The sequence below is a fragment of the Nanorana parkeri genome, unplaced genomic scaffold (genome assembly GCF_000935625.1).
Source record: "Nanorana parkeri isolate BGI_ZX_2015 unplaced genomic scaffold, ASM93562v1 scaffold466, whole genome shotgun sequence".
NCBI classification, from domain to species: domain Eukaryota; kingdom Metazoa; phylum Chordata; class Amphibia; order Anura; family Dicroglossidae; genus Nanorana; species Nanorana parkeri.
In genome coordinates this window covers 223,302-245,046 of record NW_017306734.1, presented here as the reverse complement: position 1 = coordinate 245,046, position 21,745 = coordinate 223,302, and the positions used below count along the sequence as shown (strand labels likewise).

Here is a 21,745-nt window from a genome sequence, read left to right as displayed (position 1 = left end):
TATGTACAGTTATATAAATATAATTTTATAATAACTTTTATAAAGAATTTGTGATCAATGTCAATACAATTGGCCAAGTAATAGCAGTCAGAGTAAAGTTTGTAGTGTGCTGATGAGCTAATGATGGCCCCAAGTGTATCACTTTTTGGGACATTTTTAAGCCTGAACTCTGGAATAAGTAAATATTGTCTGAATACAAGAGTCATGTTTATTCTTACTTGAATCTTGGTGTGCTTTGTGTATTTCTTCCAGATCTGTGCAATAATCCTGTGTGAAAACCTAGCTCTGTGTCGGAGCTTCCTGTAATAAAGACCAGTCACTGCTGCTCTCTTTCCTTGTGCAGGATGACTGGTCTTGTATTCGCCTTTTCCTGTAGTTTTCTGCGGGCTGTCTGTAGTGGGTGGAGCCTGCTGACCCCTCCCACAGCTCTGCTCTCTGCAATGGCCGTGTACAGCACAATGATGATGTCATAGATGCTTTTTCAAGGTAACATCTGGAAATCACACAAAGGCATTTGGTGCAGACAAACTGGATTGATATCCTTTAGGCCCCTTTCACACTGGCTGATCAGGAAAGGATCCATGCACGGATCCCCTCCTGATCGGAGTGGTACAGATTGGATTTCACCGTTGTGACATTCGTGTCCATCCAGTTTTCCGGCACGATCAGGTCAGTCGAAATGGAACACTGTTCCATTTGCTTTTCTGCACATGACTGGAGTCTGGGGTAACTGGATGTAAATAATACAAAACACAGAAAATCCCCAGCTCACCTGCCAGCTAACCTGCAACCAAACAAATTGCCCTGTCAACAGTATGCGTTAAAAACCAGAGGTTTTAGTTGCACAAACTTTTGGCCAAAAATATGTAGAAGCCACACCGCCCCGTCAAGGCACCTCTGCAAAGTGTGGTCCTAACTCTATGTATATGAGTCTCCAAGTGTGAGCATATTAATGCAGTCGATAAATTGCATGCAGGTGTACCTGGAGGTAGCCAATTCCTCCTAATAAGGTGCAGGGACGCACTGGAGGCCCAGCAACCAAAAATGCACGCTGGGACCCCAGTGCATCCTCTCAACCAAAAATGGTCAAACTAGAAAAAACATGGTACCTGCATGGATCTATAACTAGCCTCTACGGCAGGGTGCACATTGGGAAGGCTGGTTGTAAATGTACACCTGATTGTTTGCACATGGCTGCCCATAGACTAACATTGGGCATCCAATTGGGTCCGCCTGAAAAACTGACAGACAGACAGACAGGCACCGCTCTTGTGAAAAGGGCCATAGTGGCTATCGAGGAATATCATTCTATAAACGTTTTTGTACAGGGAGTTTTAATTGATGTAATGTTTCAAATTGAATATTATTATGCAGGATTCTTATAGCATCAACAGTTTGTGTAACATATAGGGAAACAGTACAGTTACAATACAATTCCATACTAGAGTACTAGAAGGACCCTGCCCATGAGAGCTTACAATCTGCAAGGAGGGACAAGTGTTACAGAAGGTAATAATGGTGAGGGATGAGCTGATTGAAGGAGCACATGTAAAGTTTTTACAAGGAGGTGGAATAGGCTTCCCTGAAGTGGTGAGTTTAAGTGATCTTTTGCCAAAACACACACAGTTCTTGTTTTCTCTACCGTTTGTGCTCCAAAGAAAACACAAAACAATACATCTCCTGCGTTTTTAAAAAACATTTATATTAACATATAATATATATAGAGAGAGAGAATTGGGTTTGTGCATACAGGAAGGACATTTGCAAGGTGCAAGTATATGGAAACCAATGACGTCTCACTTGTAGAAGGTATTCTGAATGCAAATGTGTATTGAAGATAATGCGATCTCTGCTGCCAACAGAGGGAGCTAAACACATATAGATGGTGTGCAGAGGCTACTGCCCTGCCGGTGCCTCCCTCCTTTCACACTCATACTAATACACACGCATCCATAGCCAGGGCCAGACCAGGCTCTGCCGCCTGCACATCACCCCGAGCTGTAGCAGGAGCTTGCACCATGGAGTGAGTACTAGAGAACTCATAATACTAAAACATGGGCATTCTGAAATGTCTGCTTCCTTCTGCATGCTGTGCATCCTGCACACCATCCTTGTATCTTCTACTACAACCTCTCTGCATCCTGCACACCATCCCTGTATCTCCTACCACCGACAGCCTCTGTGCATGCTATATATCCCTATATCCCATTCTCCCTGTATCTTCTCCTACAACCCCTGGTTATCCTTCACATTATCCCTGTATCCCAGTCTCCCTGTACCTCTTACCACCACCTCTGGTCATTCCGCACACCATCCCTGTTTCTGCTCCTACAGCCTCTGTACATGCTGCACAGCATCCCTATATCCCATTTTCCCTGTATCTTTTCCTACAACCCCTGGTCATCCTTCACATTATCCCTGTATCCCAGTCTCCCTGTATTTTTTTCACCACCTCCTCTGTTCATTCTGCACGCAATCCCTGTATTTTAGTCCCCCTGCATCACCTACCATCACTTCTGGTCATTCTGCACACCACCCCTGTATTCCACTCCCCCTGCATAGCCTATCACTACCTCTGTGCATCCTACACACCATCGCTGTATCACAGTCTCCCTCTATCACCTACCATCACTTCTGGACATCGTGCACATCTCCCATTTATCCCTGTCTCCCTGTATCACCTACCACTACTTCTTTGCATCATGCACACCATCTCTGTGTCCTAGTCCCCCTGTATTTACTATCACTACCTCCAGACCCCCTGTATCACCTACCACCACCACCTATGTGCATCACCCATCCACGTTGCCCACACACCTCAGATCTACATGCCCCCTTGGTCATGTCCCTCTCCCGTGAACATCTTACCTTCCATGCATTTTTTCAATTTTCTTGTTTGCTTATACTTTACAACCTTTTAATATCATGTGCCTCCAAGCAGAACATATTTGCAATCCTTCTGTGTTCTTGTATTCCCTTTTTTTCCTTTGATGTTATTTATACTCCAGCCCATCGATCACGCACCCCCTCCTTTTAGATTCCTGCAATCCCTGTATATATTGCAGGATGACCCCAGCCCTGCCTCCGTCCTGGCAATACCAAGGGTCCCCTGCCTTCTCTGCCATCTCCCCTTATCTCAGTGCACCACCCCCACCTCCTCATATAGCTGTGCAGTTTTGAACCCTGTAGTGCTTTCTCAAATTCCTGTTCTTCCTGTAATCACATCTACTCCCTGCATCCCTGCTGCTGTTCTGCCACTCCTCCTTGCATATCAGAGCTGCTGCTGATTCCCATCTGACTGCCCTACATCGCCCTTATGTAGTATGTCAACAGTTATAGCTATTTGCCAGTCCCCAAATCCTCCGCTTTTGCCTGACTCTCCCCCGTCTTCTATGCTGCACAGAGCAATTCTATTTCAGTTGATTTGCATTTACTTTGCTGCCTGTCCTTTCTGTTTCTGTGATTATGGCTGCCCCATGATGAGGAGGCCCCTTTTTTTTACCACCTAGCTTTGCCCACCTGTTGGCATTCCTGAAATGATCTCCGCTGAATGATTTGTGAGACCCTTTTGTGTCATTTTTAGATGTATTTGCATGACTGGTTCTGTAGAAGCTCCTTTAATGGAAAACACTTCTATGTTCTGGTCTGGGATTGGAATTACTGCAGAAAATAGGCTGGGATGCAAGGTGCAAAAGGTTATATATAGGCAGAGACGCTGCTGGGAGACAAATCAGGGAAGGGCTGTGGATGCAAGAATGCAGAGAGGCTGTGGGGGAGAGAAAAAAGGAGGGGAGGCATCATGGAGTGTAGACAGAATGAGCAGGAAAGGGAACAGGGAGTGAGTGGCCTCAGTACGGAACCAGAGACACATTCCCACATTCCAAAACAAGGTTCATTTCTAGCACAGCCAATAGTGGAATAATCAGACTGAGATATAACAAAATGAGAAAAAGTCTAATTACATGTTTAGTGTAAAACTGGAAAATGGAGTAATGCCTAGCACTTGACGAGTAGTATAGTAGCACGCAGCGCTTTATTATAATTGCACAGGGGATATAATATGCCACAAACACAAATTATACATAAACACACACGGTGATATAATAACAGCAATCATACAGCACAAAGCGAAATATTAGAAGTATAACTGTTTGACTTGCTGTGTGTTTTATAATAGTGCGGGTGATTATTGTGAAAATAAAATTGATGAAGATTAGTTTTATACCTGAGTATACCTTTTTTCGAGAGCTACTAAATATAGTTCTGTCTTTTCTCATACTTAAGCTGATGTCAGATTTTTAGTGGCAGGAGGGCTAAAAAGGTCGCCTGTGTATCCCTATGGAATCGCTTCCTTTATAGCCAGATGCAGCGAGATGTCACTTTGTCGCTGATCTGAACACTGCTTAACCATGACCAGCTACAGTGGGAGCGTTTCCAGAAGGACAAACAGGTGGCCTTTTAGCAATTCTGCTTCTGCCGATTTCAACGACTCACCAGTGGCAGGATTGCTAGAAACAGAGTAGCCTGACTGACAAAAAAGGTATGAAAAGTGAAAAAAATGTAGACATCTCCCCATTTTTTTTTTTTTCAGAATGTGAGTTTTATTTAACCATTGATAATATTGCGGTGACAATTAACAAAGTTGGACAAACTCCCAATAGTTAAGAGGACCTGTTTACAAGGAATATGACCAGCCCTTCCCACTCATAATGGTATCCCATTCACGATTAGAATGTCCATCAGGTCTGGCAAATGCAAGAGTTGCCATACTTGGTTTTGGATTGACTTTTCTAATATGCTAGAAAAACTTGTAAAACTATATGGTACATTAGAGCACTCTGTTTCTGCATTGTACTATTAAACAAAGAAATACATCACTAGCTGAGTAATGACTTGAAAACCATTTGTCACTTCTGCCACTTTAAAGTGAGTCAGCCAGTTTGTTGACATCAGAACCCTGCAGTGAGTCCCATGTATTCCGTTTTCTCCATTTGTGACCAATTGAAATAGCAGATGTCTGTCTAATGATTGTCCAACTGGTGGTACAAACATTCTCTGTAGGTGGTTGTTTGAGCCAGGTGCTATGAATCTGCATGACTGTACAGTGATTGAGTGTGTATATGAATTAATCTAAATATTGTGATCTTAAAGGTATTATCTACTGTTCTGTGGGCAAACTGATCAGCCCAAAAAGTGTACATGTCCCAAAACATTTGCTTAATATAGCTTACCTGAGTGCTGGGGAGGAGGGATCACACATGAGGTTTTTTTAATAAGTTTGTATTCACACAAAATGTATTGTTTTTTCTAAAATTGGAAAGAAGTGGAATAAAAGTGCTGGACCAGCAAGTTCTGTCCTATTGGTAAAGCTGGTCAATTAGGATGCAAAAATCAGTATAGATGACCTGGCTACCGGACAGACTGCTTCATTCCATTACATGAGGATCTCCTCTGTCTCCTTGGTTTATGGTATCAAATTGTAGGATTGTGAATATATATAGTATAATGATTAAATGAAAGAAGGGATTTTAGGGGCATAATAGGGCCACTGTTGCTGGCCTAGTTAGTTGTAGTTGAATAATTGATGTCTTTAATGGACATCTTTGGTAATTGGTTCAGTAGTGAGCACTGCAGTAATGGAGATGCAATGACCTTATTGACTATCAAATCAACATCTATACTGTACATACAAGCAAACCCTTGTACTTTGGTCAACCAAATAATAAGATAGAAATGTGCCATGATATTAGGCATTGTTTGTTTGTTTTTTTGAAACTGATTTAAAAAGTGTAGTCAATATCACTAAACTATTGCATTTGACGGCTTCTTGTTGAGCCTTTGTCAAGGCAGGCAAGTATTTCCTCATTTCTTCAAATCATCAGTTAGTACCTGGATTGAACTAATTGGCTCCTGGATTCCACAAAAATCTGGCTCTTCTTAGACCATTAGTATAAAGAGGAAAGGCAGAAATAGCTGTTGGGTATTTTAGCATATAGGTCTTACTATGGCCATGCCATTACAGTTGTGTTAATATGAACATTATTGGATTGGCCTGGAATCTTGAATGAGATATTAAGAACCCGCAGATAACATTGAAGTTTCGTACATGGAGGTGGGATTGTGACCCTTCTTTTTGTTTTATGTAGTTGGCTCAGTTGTAGATCTTTTCATTAAATGTAACAGATATACTCATAATCCCTACAGATGAAATTATAAATGAATTGAGAGCAAATTACGGATTTAAAGTACAACTAGAGAAATATTTTTTTTTAGTTTTGAATAGAGTAGGGAATTACTAAAACTTCTGTCAGTTTTTTTTTGTTTCTGTCTGTATGCCGTGGGAGAGATTTTTCTTTGGTTCCTGTTATGGAGACACAATACGTAGTAAGATGTGAGCTCTCTAAATTGAGCGGGAATCCACTTTTAGAGACTCATTGAAACAGGTGATGGTTTCTCTCAGTTTGGACTATAGATAAAATGTATTGCCAGTATATTGTGACCCAACAAATACGTTTTCTGGTAACAAAATGCTTTAAAAAAGAACTCAAAGCATAATTATTTTTAACCCTTGCAGTGGGGCTACCCCGCACTGTGAGGGTTAAGTGCTCGTTTTCATCTAGGGAGAAAAAGAAAAAAGTTATATTCACCTGAACCTCTGAGCCAGCTGGCTACTACTTTGGTCCCTCCAGCCTGTATTCTCCTCCGCTCCAGTGATGGAATCCTCATGTCCTATACACTGTATTGGATGTGATGACTCACAGGACCTTAGACTGCTGGAGCAGATGGGGAGAGAGGCTCCAGAGACCAGTCTAACAGCCAGCCAGCTGCAAGAATCAGGTGAGGATAACTTTGTTATTTTTGTTGTCACTAGATGCAAAACAAGCACTTAACACTCACAGTGCTGGAGTAGCACCACTGCAAGGGTTAAGAATAATTCTGCCTGGAGTTTTTCTTCAGTTGGTCAATAGCAGTTATTTTACTGTGTATATGTTTATTTTTCCTTTATTGGAACCGTTGTAGACATACTAATTGTATGTAGAAGTTTACAGTAGGGAATACCTGATATTTATTTTCAAGCAGAACCCAGAATTAGAGTACAGAGGTTTGGCCCTTCATCCTGTATGAAAATGTATTTGTATATTTTGTATTTTTTTTATACATGTATTTTTTTTTCTTTCTGTGTAATAATGATTATCGTTTAAAGATCAGAAACATTTTCTGCACTGGATGCTTTGAATACTTTGTTGATAACTATGTTTATAAACACTGGATTTGAGATCATGTGATTCTTCTTTATTTGGTTGCTATGGTGAGATATTTGTAAATGTTGAATTAGACAATACAGTCATACAAAATATGTCAGTAGGGTCAGTGAGTGGAGGGGGACACTGTAAGAGAAGTAGCGAGTAGTCTTTATTTTATCCTAAATTTTATATTTTTTATATATTTATATTATGGCAAAAAAAATTCCTCCCAAAAACCTATTTAACTCTCCCATTGGTAACAGTGAGTGGATTTGTTGGGTTCTCCAAACATCCATAGAGAGGATGATCATGGAATGTACAGTCTAATTTAATAGCCAGATGAGATGCTAATTGAATGCTTTCACAATATGCCTGCTATTTATCAACATTGAGTATTAGCTCTGTAAGTGCTTGATGGCTGTTTAGGCAACTGCAAGACGTCTGGCTTTAAATGTCTATGCAAACTGAGCCTTCAGAATTAAATAGGCATACGCCATATCAAGTGAGTGACCTTAGCTATTTGTTGATCGGTGGAGCCAAAAACATAGCACTAATTAAACCCTGTAGGCTGTTTTCTAGCCACAAATTCAGATTTTATTATGTGTGTACAAATATTAAGAAATTGCTCCCAGCAGCAAGTGGTTAAAAGCAATATGGAAGCACACAATATTTCCATAATAAAAGGCAAAGCCCTCAATGGAAGACCCAAAAATTAGGACATTTGTGGATGCATGGTACACCAGAAAATAGGCAGTGGAAGGCAGAGCAGTAACAGGCATACATAGGGGAGTACAATAATATGGAAACCATTGACACAAATACGATAAGGTACACATATGGGACATTTGGGCAAAAAGGAGAAATAAAATCGAGCAGTTAAAGTGTCCGCGTATTTGGATGGGTGCAAAATATTTATGAGTTGAGTTGACATTGGTATATAGTGAATGGCGAAACCATTTTTAGTTACGATTAAGCTCTGTGACAGTCTACACATACATATAATAAATTGCATGTAAAGCCAGCTTATTGAGATTTTGATAGACTAGGCAGTGGTTAAGGCCCCTTCAATTTTTGTGCTGTCTTTTTCCTGTTGGGGAAATGTACTACTTGTCCAAGACACACAGCACGAGGAAGAGATCCCTCCAAATACCATGTGACATACAAAACTGTAACCAGCATTTTTGTATTCTACAGGGCCCCTGCTTTCAGAAAAGATATCATTGTTTGGGGGTTTGAAGCTGTTTTCTAGTCAAAAATTCAGTTTTCATTATGTGTGTGCAAATATAAAAAAAATTGCTTCGGACAGCAAGTGGTTAAGGATCTGTCATAACAGCCTTGGGGTGCTGTGTGATCTACTTTACCTGGTGTGAGGCTAAATGATAATGCAATCCATTTGCTGGGTTTTGTTTTTCAAAGGGCAGGGAAACCTATAGGATGAATCAAGAAAGCATGAGTGCAAAATCATAAAAACACCAATTTGGTTCATATAAACTTCCCTTTCAAGGTGACCTCTCTGAAGAATTTAGTTGCACATTCTGTTCTATGATGTAAAGTATATAAAATGGACAGTGTTGAGTACTTCACTGTAAAAATACATTTTAAGCTGCTTGAGCGGTAGACCTGCAAGTCGCTAGATGCATGAAGCACACTGTTTTCTACCATATCAAACCCATTATAGAGCCCATTATAGTGGCAGTGCCTTGACCACCATGTCCATACAATCACTAGTAGAATATTGTACCATGTTTGCCATCAATTAGTGCAGAACGTGTGGCGTTAAAAAAGAACTGTAGAGTAGTTTTGGATAGAAAAAGGGATGGTTATAACCTCTGTTATCCATCTGGGACATCCATCGCTTCCTGTCCAATAGCCACAGCAGGAAGTGAGAGGAAATCCCTCTAAAGAGAGAGAATGTCCTGGTGGTCAGCAGTGTCACCAGAACTAGTGTCCCCATCTATTCCTGTTCTGATGACAACCTAAAATTTGGGTTTTTCTTTCACTTTCAGTGAAAATGACCACCGGGGCAAATAGAAGGGGTAAATCTCTCTAACGGGGACACAGACAGCAAAAAAAAACCCACCTGACAGGGGTTCTAATCTCTCTCCACTCTATTTAAAACTAAAAAAAACATAGTTCTTTCGGCTTTCAGTGGCACCCCGTATTGGCTACCGTAAAGCACACCTTTAACCCTTCCACTAAAAATGGTATCAGCGTGCAGCTCTGCATGCTAATACGAAATCATCTTATGCTTATTAGTTAAATAATCATATTTTTCTTTTACTTACAATTACTGTTTTATTTATTCCTGGTCCTGTTAGGCATTAGTGATGTTGTCTGTGCCTAAGCGATGCATCCTGGGAGAATTATATGACCTGGGAAATATCATCTGTAAACTGCAAAATCTCCGAAGATCTCAGGAAAAAGCATTTTTCTCCGTTGAGATGATGTGCATGGTCACATGTCCTAGTCACATGTGCCAGAGTTCCAGGAAGTAAAATGGAGATGGATTAATCTGCCCTTAGTAAAAATGGCCGCTGTCAGAGGAGTGGGGAGGAAAATAAAAATATGTAAAGAATAAAATGCCGGCAATTATCTATATTTGTAGATTGTCATTACTAAACATTTCTAAAGGTGCCTTTTTTGTCATTTCATAGATAAGGGTAATGTTTCTCTTTAAGTTATTAATACAACCTTGGGATTCCTTAGATCCCTTTGTCAAGAAATGAATAAAATTAACGCTTGGGCACTGTTTACCCATCAGCAAAACCTCAGTGGTTAGAATCTGCTATATATAAACTTATCAGAACCTTGCGTGTGCACTAGCTGGAGGTGCAATTATGTCTTCCCACCTCACTCATTAGAAGCATTTGGCTTCATCCAGATCAAAGTATTTAAGCTCCATGTCCTGAAATTTCTATTTATTCCAATAACACATTAAGGTGGCAAAACTTCAGAAAGCAAGGATGACACAAAAGTAAACCTAAATGTCTAGATTTCTTTAGGATGATGTTATGGTTATTATTATAAAAAGAAAAAAACATTTGCTGCTATATTCACCTTCAGTGCAGAGATTTCTCAGTCTGATGGCCAGCATCATTCAACCCATTTCCTCAGAGCCCAGGTTGTCCTGGACCCCTCTCAGCCTGTGACTGGACAGTGAAAGGAGAAGCACCTCAGTGACGAGTTCATCTTTCTGTCACTTTGCTTTCTCCTCCTATCCACATGCTTCTTGTTAGCACATAAGCTGTATGGCTTCTTGTACTGCTTTTTCCTCTTACACTCTAGGCCTAATGTACAAGGAATGCAGAAACTGATATCTGGTCAGATCCAGGAATTTGAGCTGCTTGCATTTGAAAATACATTTAATTTTATGCTTTCATACGATATTTATCTTCTTGGATATGTTATTAAGTTTGCCTTTTTATAAACGTTCCCTATTGTTGTACTTCCAAAAATGTATTAAAAAAAATATTGAAACCGAAAATACATTTAATGATATATTAATGGTTACAGAGCTGCATTCATTTGTGTCTTTTATATCTGCATAGAGTTCCGCTTGTAATTATAGCTAAAGAGGTCATTGCTGTTTGTGATGTATGCAGGCTGCAATAACATTTAGGAAAATACATTTTTAAAAATTCAGGTAATTATAGCAGTGGCGATCAACTTAAATCTTGAGAACTTCAAATTCAGTGCTGGCTTGTTCAAATGGCCACACAATGGGCAGCCAGAGAGGCTTGGCTTAGGAGGAATGTCTATTGGGTGGGAAGGTGGCGGGAGGTGTGGTGGCCCAAGAGAAATGTCTATCAGTGTGGGAAGGTGGCGGGAAGTGTTAGGGCTTAGGAGGTCTATCAGTGTGGGAAGGTAGCGGGAGCTGTGTTGGCCCAGGAGGAAGGTCTATCAGTGTTGGAAGGCCTAGGAGGAATATCTATCAGTGTGGGAAAGGTGTGGTGGCCCGGCAGGAATGTCTGCCATCATGGCAGGGGTGTATCTACCACAAGGCAAACTAGGCATTTGCCTAGGGTGGCACATTCCAGGGGGGCAGCAGAAAACACCAACCCAAACCAAGGCACACAGGGCCAGACTTGCCTTTGGGCATACTGGGCACTTGCGCAGTGGGCCGAGGCTGGGCGGCACAGAATCAGGCAAGCGGCGGCTGCCTAATGAGGAAAACTAGGTGTTGCCGCAAGGCCCTAAGAGTGGTTGCCTAATTAGAGAGCTGCCTGGGGGGGGGGGGGGGGGGCAGTGAGTTGCGGTCCGGCTGGCTTTGTACAGGAGGTGGAGAAGAAGCAGCAGGTGGCTCGGGGCTGGCCATAGCATGTGATCTGATGGCAGGATGTCCCAGAAGCAGCCTGGGGGCTGCAATGTATTCTTTAGATTGAGGGGGGTGCCGAGTTTAGTCTTGCCAAGGGCAGCACAAAACCAAAATACACCACTGCATCATGGGAAGGTGGTGGGAGGTGCAGTGGCTTAGGAGAAATGTCTATGAGCTTGGGAAGGTGGCAGGAGGTGTGGTGGCCCGGGAGGAATATCTATCAGTGTGTGTAGGTGGCGGGAGGTGCGGTGGCTTAGGGAAATGTCTGTCAGCGTGGGAAAGTGGCAAGAGGTGTGTTGGCTTAGGAGGAATGTCTATCAGTATGGGAAGATGGCTGGAGGTGCAGTGGCCTAGGAGGAATATCTATCAGTGTCTGAAGGTGGCAGATGGTGTGGTGCCTTAGGAGAAATGTCTGTCTGCGTGGTGAAGATGGCGGGAGGTGCGGTGGCTTAGGAGGAATGTCTATCAGCATAAGAAGGTGTCAAGAGGAGTGGTGGCCCAGGAGGAATGTCCATCAGTGTGGGAAGGTGGCAGGAGGTGCAGTGACTTAGAAGGAATGTCTGTCAGCGTGGGAAGGTGGCAGGAGGTGTGGTGGCTTAGAAGGAATGTATATCAGTGTGGGAAGATGGTGGCAGGTGCAGTGGCCTAGGAGGAATGTCTGTCAGTGAGGGAAAGTGGCGGGAGGTGCAGTGGCTTAGGAAGAATGTCTATCAGAGTGGGAAGATTGCGGGAAGTGCGGTGGCTTAGGAGGAATGTCTATTAGTGTGGGAAGGTGGCAGATGGTGTGGTGGCTTAGGAGAAATGTCTGTCTGCGTGGTGAAGATGGCGGGAGGTGCGGTGGCTTAGGAGGAATGTCTGTCAATGTGGGAAGGTGGCTGGATGTGCGAAGGCCTAGGAACAATGTCTGTCAGTGTGGGAAGGTGACGGGAGGTGTGGTAGCTAAGGATAGATGTCTGCCAGTGGGGAGAAAGGTGAGGCAGCCAAGAAATAATGTGGGAATTTATTGAAACTGGAACAAACAGAATCTGGAGCAGTTGCCCATGGCAACCAATCAGCTTCTATCTTCGGTTTGTTCAATTAACCTTTGAAAATAAACAAGAGACTCTGATTGGTTACAATGGGCAGCTGCTCCAGATTTTGTCTGCTCCAGATTTGATGAATTCCCTTCAATAATGTGCTGTCCTTTGTCAATAAGGTGTGAAACAGCCAGGCAGGGATATGTCAGTGGAGGATGAGGTTGCTTGGACAGGATAAGGCAGCCAGGGAGGAATATCTGTCAGATGGGGAAGGGATTTGATATACTTCCACGTTTAGCAAAGTTACAGAGACCCTAACACCTTGCTCATTCATGGCATTGTGATAGGGTCTGTGTAAAACCCTTTGGCACTCTTCACTCACCTCTCCAATGATCCCACGATGCTCTTTCTTCTGTGGCTGCAGATACAAAATAGTCCAAATAACCATTGATTCTAGGTATTGGGGAACATGTGACCTCCTCCAATGATGCTGTCAGATGACCAAGGGGGTAACATCACCACTTCCTCTGATATCCCACACCCATTGTTTCAGTGGTAGCTGCTACAGAGGAGGAACCACAGGGAACCTCTGGAGGGGTGAGTGTAAAGTGGCTGTAGTGGGGGCTTTTACACAGACCCTGTCACTTTGCCCTGACCAAACAAAATGTCAGAGTCTCTTTAAATTATCCTAATTATTATTAATTAGTATATAAGGCTAAAGCAATATCAGTTGCTTGCCCTTTAATTAGGTACCTGAACATTATTAGTTAAGAAAATGGATGCATTCAAAAATGATTGGGGAAAAAACCTATAAAGTAGGAAAATTGTAGAAACTAATACATAGTAAGTAGCATTTTTTATGCATTTTTTTATGCACCTGCTACTGGTTAAAGTGACTTTCTCATGAAAAAAAGGTGTGGGAGCTTCCCTTTCTGAACTTTCCTTTGAGAAAGATAGTTTTCTGGCTGCCTGTCAGACTCCTGATTTGGCTTCAGTGCTTTCCGAATCCCTGGAATAATGATAATGAATTCTGACACTTTTCTGTTACTTATTTACATCGTGCTTGTTCCAGGTATGTGACTTAGAAGTATTAAAGCAGAACTAAACCATGAGACCAAATGGAAAATTTGCCCCCCACCCTGCCCCAGAAGCATTTGCCTAATGTGCACATACTGTATGTGCAACATGTTTGGACATTATGGCAGTGTAAAGGTGCCCATACACTGCACGATTCTCGTACGAGAATAGCGGGAAATCCCGCGATCGTACGAGAATCGTGCAGTCCGTACAGTAGAAACGGTCGCACGTCTTCTGTCGAACCAGCAGGCTAGAAAACCCGCCGGGAATCGTACGATTCTCGGCGAGTTAGTGGCCTGCTGGTTCGACAACTGCCGAACGGGCTGGTGTGCGCACGCGCACACAGCCCGTTTGCAGTCATCTTTTTGCAGTCACAGCCCGTTTGCAGCCCGCCCCTCATTGCAGTCATCGTAAGCCCGCCCCTCAGGCGGGCTTGCGATGATTGAGAGTACGATCTGCCTGTCCAAGATAGGCAGATTGTACGTTTTTTTAATCACTTTACAAGCATCGCATGACTAAGGTCTTGCGATGGTTGTACAGTGTATGGCCACCTTTAAGGTCCCCACACACCTTACGATAATCGCACGATAATCGCGGGAAATCCCGCAATCGTACGATTATCGTAAGGTGTGTGGAAGCCGTGCGACCTCTACTACTGTAAGGTCGCACGACTTTTAACTTACGGACATGTTCGAAAACCCGCTGAGCATCGTACGATGTTCGGCGGGTTTGTGGCATGTCCGTACGATAAAAGCCGTACGGGCCGGTGTGCGCAAGCGCACACTGCCCGTTCGGCATTGAGGTCATCGGAAGCCCGTCCCTCAGGGGGCGTGGCTTGCGATCATCGCAAGTACGATCTGCCTATGCAAGATAGGCAGATCGTACGTTTTTTTTAAGTACCTTACAACCATCGCAAGACAAAAGTCTTGCGATGGTTGTAAGGTGTGTGCCCAGCCTTAACTAGCAGAGCAATCCCCTCCATTACCAGAGCTTCCATCTTCACCTGGTCTTTTTCTGGGTTCTGAGTCTTAAATGGCACTTTATAGGAGTTGGTGCTAGCAACAGTTGACAGCAACTGTGAAGGAGGAAGGAGCAATGGGGAAGGTCTTCAAAGTTGAGTATAAGTGGGTCGAGGGTCACGGTGGGGGGTTTGCTAGAAAGATGCCCTGTCACTCTTAATTTAAGTCTTGTGTGGATGATCAGGGTATCTTCTTAAATGTTATACCGATTTTGAGAGGGAAGAAGAGGGAGATCAAATGTTTATCAGCTAATGTACTGACATCCCATGGAAATCTGTGTATTTGGCAAGCGCTGGCTCAGTGTTATGCTCAATGGACTTAGAGACAACAATGTAAGTAGGTGGAAGGTCTGTCTAATCTTTTTATTTTTTTAGCAACCCTGGGTGTTCGAGTGGCTGTAGGAAGCTTTTACTAAAAAAAAAGCTTTAGAGTTCAGTTCCACTTCAACTAACAATATTTTATAGATTTGTCCACTCGTTCAAGCAATCCTGTACTTAGTACAGGTTAACTACAATTGCTTGTGAAATTGGTTGTACCTCTGATAACATGACTCTACACATCAATAGAATTCCAAAGGAAGTCCCAGAGGTAGGGGGCCAGGGCAGGAAGATCCCTCTATTGGAGGGTTACATCTGGGGAGCAGATGCTGGAGATGTATTGGGACAGTCTGATCCTGCATCTTAAGTTAACCAGAATAGAAGAGCATGGTACATGAAAGGAAGCCTGGATGCCAGCCAGAAACACTAAATGCCAAATGGTAATGAGACAAGTCCAAAGTGTGTTGGAAAAAAAAGGACAGATTGTTATGCTGCATTTTAGCCAATGTGTTAAAAATGACAAACATCTAACTGTTTATAGCTATTGTATAGGTGGAATGTGTATGCACATAACATTATATATGAAATGGTAACACTGATTTAATATTATTCATTATTTATTTATGATTCTTTTTTTATTATTTATTGGTTAGTATTATTGTTACGGTTTACCAAGGTTAACAGCTTGAATATTATTTTTCTTGGGGGCATCAAAATATTCAATAGGTGTTACGTGTAATAGACATGTGCGATTCATTTAGGAAAGATTAGTTATTCCGACAAATTTTCGGAAATTCGTACATTCGGATGCATCCGAATTTCTGAATGACGGAAATAACAAATGCAAACGAATACGAATTCCTGATAATTAAAATTTCGAATGCATCCGAATTTCTTTCCCAAATTAAGTTTTATTGTGTTAAGCATCAACTTTAAAAAAATGCACATTTTCACTAGCAGTAGTATTTACGAATGTTTTCTACGAATTAACTTTTGTTGCAGCAAAGTAACATTAGACAAAAAGGGGAAAAAGAAAAAAAAAAAGCGTGCGGTTCCCCCCAATTGATACTTTAGGCCTGGTAGGAATGTTTGAAAGGAACCCCCAAGTTAAAAAACTTTTGGTCTGGTAGGGATTTTAAGGGGGAACCCCCCCTACCCAGCAGGGCAGGAAAGGGGGTGGGAAGATCGAGCACCCCCTCCCTGCAGCATACCAGGCCACGTGCCCTCGGCATTGGGAGGGTGACCCCATGTGGATGGGGACAAGAGTTCCCCACAACCCTGGCCCGCTGGTTGTGGGGGTCTGCAGGCAGGGGCTTATTAGCATCAGGGTACCCCCGTAATTAATAAACACACCACACGTTTTGAAAAAGTTCTTTAATTTGAAAAAAAAAAGTAGTTAGTCCTTTATTTAAAAAAAAAAAAGATCCATCAATGTAATCCGCCGTCAATCCTGATGAGCGACGCTCGCCGACTCGCCGAAAGGAAAAAAGTATCGCGACCTGTCCGAACCCGACAAAGACAAGCCGTAAAAGTACAGCTGCGGCCCGCATGTAAACAAATGGGCATAGCGAGCCATGACGTCGTGGGGCTTGTTCTGCCCATTTGAGCCCATTCTGAGCTGTCATTCATATAACAATAGTACTCAAGGAGCTCCCAAATGCTGTCCGGAAGACTTTTCTGCTGCAACAAAATTACCGAAAATTTGGATTTAGTCTGAATCCAAATCTCGAAACGAATTGACTTTCGGACCCGAACCCCGCAATAAAGAAAAATCGGAAATTAAAACAAATTTTTAGCCGGCGCACATGTCTAACCTGTAACATGAAATGACATATGCAGATTCTGCTTTCATATTCTGTCACTGGAGTGCCCTCTGCTGGATGATATTCCAGGGACATGAGTGGTGTGAGGTCACAGCAATTAAACAATTAAAAAAACAAACATTAAATTGTTATGTAGGTGACTGCATTATTTCTTTTAGACTTTTTCCCTTTATTTTGTATTAATACCATTCATCTTGTATTAAAGTCACAACTCTTCCTAATTGGAATGTGTCCTAAGACTACAGGGCACTTCCCCCCGTACTCATCTCTATAAAGTAGAGAGGAGGAATTCCGTTGTTCACAGAGGTGAACTGGACAGCGCTGATTATTGTGCTTTAGATAACGCTGATGAGTGCACATGTAGACATAAACCTGAAGTTAAAGGAGAACTATGACATGAGTGATTTCCACTCACGTCATAGTTCTAAGCCGACCTGTGACAATGAGACTGTCACAGGTCGGCTCAGTAGATCGGGAGGTGAGGGAAAACATACCGGGTTCCCTCACCTCTCGATCCTGTCACGGCTCTCTGCCGTGACAGGGGGAGGGGCTGGATTCCCCTCTCCCCGCTCCGATCTGCCAGCGCTGACTGGCGGAACGGACGGGGAGGGGGCGGGTACAGCTGGCTCTGCCTCTAGGTAGGCAGAGCCAGCTGTCACTCACGCAGCTGGGCGGATCCCGTCATCTAAGTCGGGATCCGCTCCAGGTGCGGCGTCTCAGTATACCGCGAGCTGTAGCTCGCGGTATACTGAGCTTAGAGTGACGGGAGGACGCTAGTTTGTGTCTTCCCGTTACCCTAAGGAGAACTATGGGGAAAAACACTGACCCCATAGTTCTCCTTTAACCCTTGCAGTGTGGGAGTTTTTTTTTCCTCCTGAGACATGCTTTAGGGTCGGGTTTCATTTTAAATTGCATCACAATGCACTAAAGCAACAAACCTATGTTGCATCATGCTGTAACGCACAGTAATGCACTACTGTGCGCTGGGTTCCTTAAAAAAAAGGCCAGGTCCGGTTTCCTGCGCACTGGGGCTGCGTTGGCAGCCCACTCTAAATGAATCAAACTTAGGGTGAGGGAATGCTTAGTGGGTGTTCTGAATTAATCAGATGATGATGCATGGCAGCTCTGTAATGCCCGGTTGGACTCCTAAAGGGTCTCTGCGAGAGTCAGTTTATGTAAAGTGGAAGAATGAAAGTGTCAAGCTGTAGAGATTGCTCATAGTTACATAGTATTTGTGGTTTAATAAAGACAGGTGCATCAAATTCAACCTTTGTTACCATATTTGCCGGCGTATAAGACGGGTTTTGAGACCTTAAAACATCCCCCGAAAATCGGGGGTCGTCTTATACGCCGGGTACATACGGAAGGATACGGTATACTGTATGTAGCTTCAGCTACATACAGTATACCGCGCTGAGCCAATCACAGCAGGCTTTTTATTAATGAATACAAAGCCTGCATTCATTAATACAAAGCCTGCCGTGATTGACTCAGCGGAAGACGGAGGACACAGCGGGGATCGTGGACAAGGTAAGTGACTGTAATCCCGAGTGTGGCTCGGGGTTACCGCTTATGGTACTGAAAATTAACCCCGAGCCACACTCGGGAATGCCGCCATGGATGTTAGTGGGTGCATTTAAACATTATTTGGGCTATACTTGTCTTATACGACGAGTATAGCCCTAAACCTATATTTTAACACAAAAAGTAGGGGGTTGTCTTATACGCCGGCAAATACGGTATGTCAAGTGTACGTCATGTGCTAGGATGACAACAGTCAATCACTGTACGGTATCTATGGACGAACAAAGTTGTCACCCTTTTTTTGTCAAACTAAAAGTCTTATTCTTTGTTAAGCAATAAAAGTCCAACAAATGTAGACAGCCAACCTGTTGTGGGGTCTGTACACAAGGGGTATTTGTGTACAGTTCTCAACGTATGTTAGCTGTCAACTACTGATAGACTCTTTTATTGTGACAATTAAAAATGATACCTGGACTGATCTTTATGGCATGGCACTCTTTTACTTCATATATTCAAATGAATGGATGCAACACGTTAACGTGCAATGTAACTCGCGGGGTAATGCGTGTGTGTTACTGTACCGTACAGGTTTGAAACCAGCCTTACTTAAATTAAAGTGTGGGAAGGACACAATATTTTGTAAAGTGATAGGTCTGAGGTTTTTGCATACAGAAGTGCATAAGTAAGTGTATTAAATAGGCATCTTGCTGGAAACCACAAGTCAAGATGATAAATAGTTAAAATGCATCAACAGATGCTGTTGTGCCATTGCTTTTACCCTACAATGCATGTTATTGAAATCCAAATCATTTATCACTGTTCATAAGACTGCTCTGCTGACTTCATGCCAAATTTCTTATGCTGAAAATGTTGCTTTTAAAACAGTGCAAGCTTTGGACGTTCATTAATCGATAAAAGCTTATTGATTTCAAGGTAGACCTTCAGCAGCACTTACAACAAGCAAATGCTGCCCAGAACAGCGTACATAATAGCAGGCTTCAGTGAGACTTTTTGTTACTTCATCAGGGAAAACATTGCTCTAGGTATAATGTATACCCCTGTTATACTGCCCAGTGTTTTCTAAAGGAACCCTGCACTGACTCAAATTATTGAAGGGAAAGGTCAAATCTAACAAAAGCATGTTACAAACATATACGTCAGCATATATGTCCATCATATGACTTCTCCTCTTAACTAGAGAGATGTTGGGCTCAGGTGATTTGAAGCCTTTAGGCTGGGTTCACACCTAGGCGTATTACGTATGCACGTCTGTCGCGCGACCGCCACGCATTTTTTTTACCGCGATTCGCGGTAAAAAAATCGCGCGACCGCCGCGCGATTCCGAAGGCTACTTGGCTGTGTCCCAATGGAAAACGCCCTCCAAAACGGCCCAAAGAAGTACATGTACTTGTTTGGGCGTCAGCCGTTTTGTAGGGCGTTCAGACGGGCGGAAATACGGAAAGGTGTGAACCATACCCATAGAAAACAATGGGATTTTCATGGTTGTACGTTTTGTAGAGCGTTCATAGAGCGTTGAACGCCCGACAAAACGGAAAGGTGTGAACGGGGCCTTAGGGTCTCACTGGTAAGACTTGCTGGATGTAAATTTCCAAATTCTCCAATCGAAGCAAAAGGGTTAATTAAATTGACACTAAACTCAGGAGTTAAAACTTTAAAATTCAATTCAAGTACTTTAACTGTTAACAAGAATGTATCTTATTTGTGTATCACTCAGCTGTGGATCCTCAAATCATTTCTGAATTGGTGCTGACAATGACCTTCCTTCTGGAGGGTGGCTACTTTTGTTCCCCATGGTTCCTGTGTTTTGTAAAGTAGCCACCGCTCCAAGCTCGCTTTCATGATAGACTACAAGCTCACGTTTAGTTTACTAATTTGTATTGAGATTGTAGTCCATCATGGGAGCGTGCTTAGAGCGGTGGCTATTTTACAACACACACAGGAACCATGGGGTACAAAAGTAGCCACCCTCCAGAAGGAAGGCTAGTGTCAGACTTAACTCGTGAGTTTAGTATCACTTTAGAAGCTGCATACAGCGTGTGCTGGTTACTACTTAAACCGACGAGCGCCCTCCCTTATATGTAAGGTCCCTTCCTTCCGTCATCCACCCACCCATTCTTTCCTACCCCTTCCCTTATAGATACCCTCTAGTATAGTATGTTCCTTCTCAGAGTTATTCTTATGTTGGAAATGTTGATTGACATGGATACTTTCACTGTGGGATTCACATAGGAAGGTTTAATTACCGCTACATTCCGATGTGACCATTTTAACATTCTCGATCCCAAGGTGGAAAAAATCTAAGGTTTAGTAGATGTGGTATAAGTCCTATATGTGCTAACATACCAAACCTGTATCTAATTTTTGAATGTATTATGCGCAGTGGCCTCGGAAGAGCGAGCGGCCGCCCGATGACAGAGCCGGGTGATCATGTCAGAGAGAGGGAGCCATGGCTTCCTTTAGCGGGGGTCGTGACGGCGCCCCCCTTCCTCAGTCCTGCGCCACCCCGGTTGTTACGCCACTGCTCTCAGGGCCAGTGCTGTCACACACCATGTTAAAGTAGTGGCCTTGGCAGAAGGACATTGCAGGGCCTTCAGACGAAGGACTTTATTGATTGACTGTGTGAAGAAAATCTTAATTTATTACAATCTGATACCCGGTGTTAGACTACTTTTCCTGTGGAGACAATTTTGAATTTGTAGGCTTCAGGTCTAATAAAACCTTCATAAAAATGAAGAAATCCTGCAATGTGAGTCATGAAAATGTGCACATGTATACATCATCACTGCACCTCTTCATTACCACAATAAATGCTCATCACTTACAAAGGTTGAAATGGACTTTAAAGTGAACCATGCCATTCCTCTAGTTATCCTGTCTAACAGTAAATGGGCAATAGGGCTGTTATGAGACCTTTATTGCTGCTTTCTCATGTCACAGCTCTCTAGAAACCGCTAAAAAGGAATAACTGGGAACCCAGAATCTAGATCAGGAGTGAGCAACTCCAGATGGTTTGGACCTACAAGTCCATGGAAGAATTGCATGTCTCAGTTACAGGCTTGACTCCAAGAGGCAGAGATATGTTGAGATTTGTAGTTAAAGCACAGCTGGAGGGCCGGAGTTGCCCACCCCTGATCTAGGGGCATTGCATTCCCCTGTCTAAAGGCTTTCAGCGCACTCTTCAAAAAATGACAGCCAATGTGAAGGTACCTGAAGTTCCTGTTCAGTTTCTTAAGTTTAGTATAGGTACAAGTCTTACAGGTATCTAAACCCAAGAATAACAATGTAATATAATGCAGCTTACCAGTCCTTAAATGTAGAGGCTGCATTCATTTTTGTTTCAGACTAAAAACAATTTCAGCAAGTACAGAAAATAGCTGTTGATTTTGCCA

The 21,745-nt window shown here is 42.8% G+C and overlaps 1 protein-coding gene across 2 annotated transcripts in view; it reads left to right on the top strand.

The window, feature by feature from the left end:
- The first annotated feature begins 1,857 nt into the window (after positions 1-1,857).
- The window catches only part of PALM (paralemmin), a 78,659-nt gene continuing 58,771 nt past the window's right edge, over positions 1,858-21,745 (top strand). Inside the window, exon 1 of one of the 2 annotated variants that reach the window (XM_018560584.1) lies at positions 1,858-2,023. In XM_018560584.1, the coding sequence (XP_018416086.1) occupies positions 2,019-2,023 (5 nt within the window). In that variant the 5' untranslated portion in view covers positions 1,858-2,018. The remainder of the gene's footprint in view (positions 2,024-21,745) is intronic. The other variant, XM_018560583.1, reaches the window with a different exon arrangement.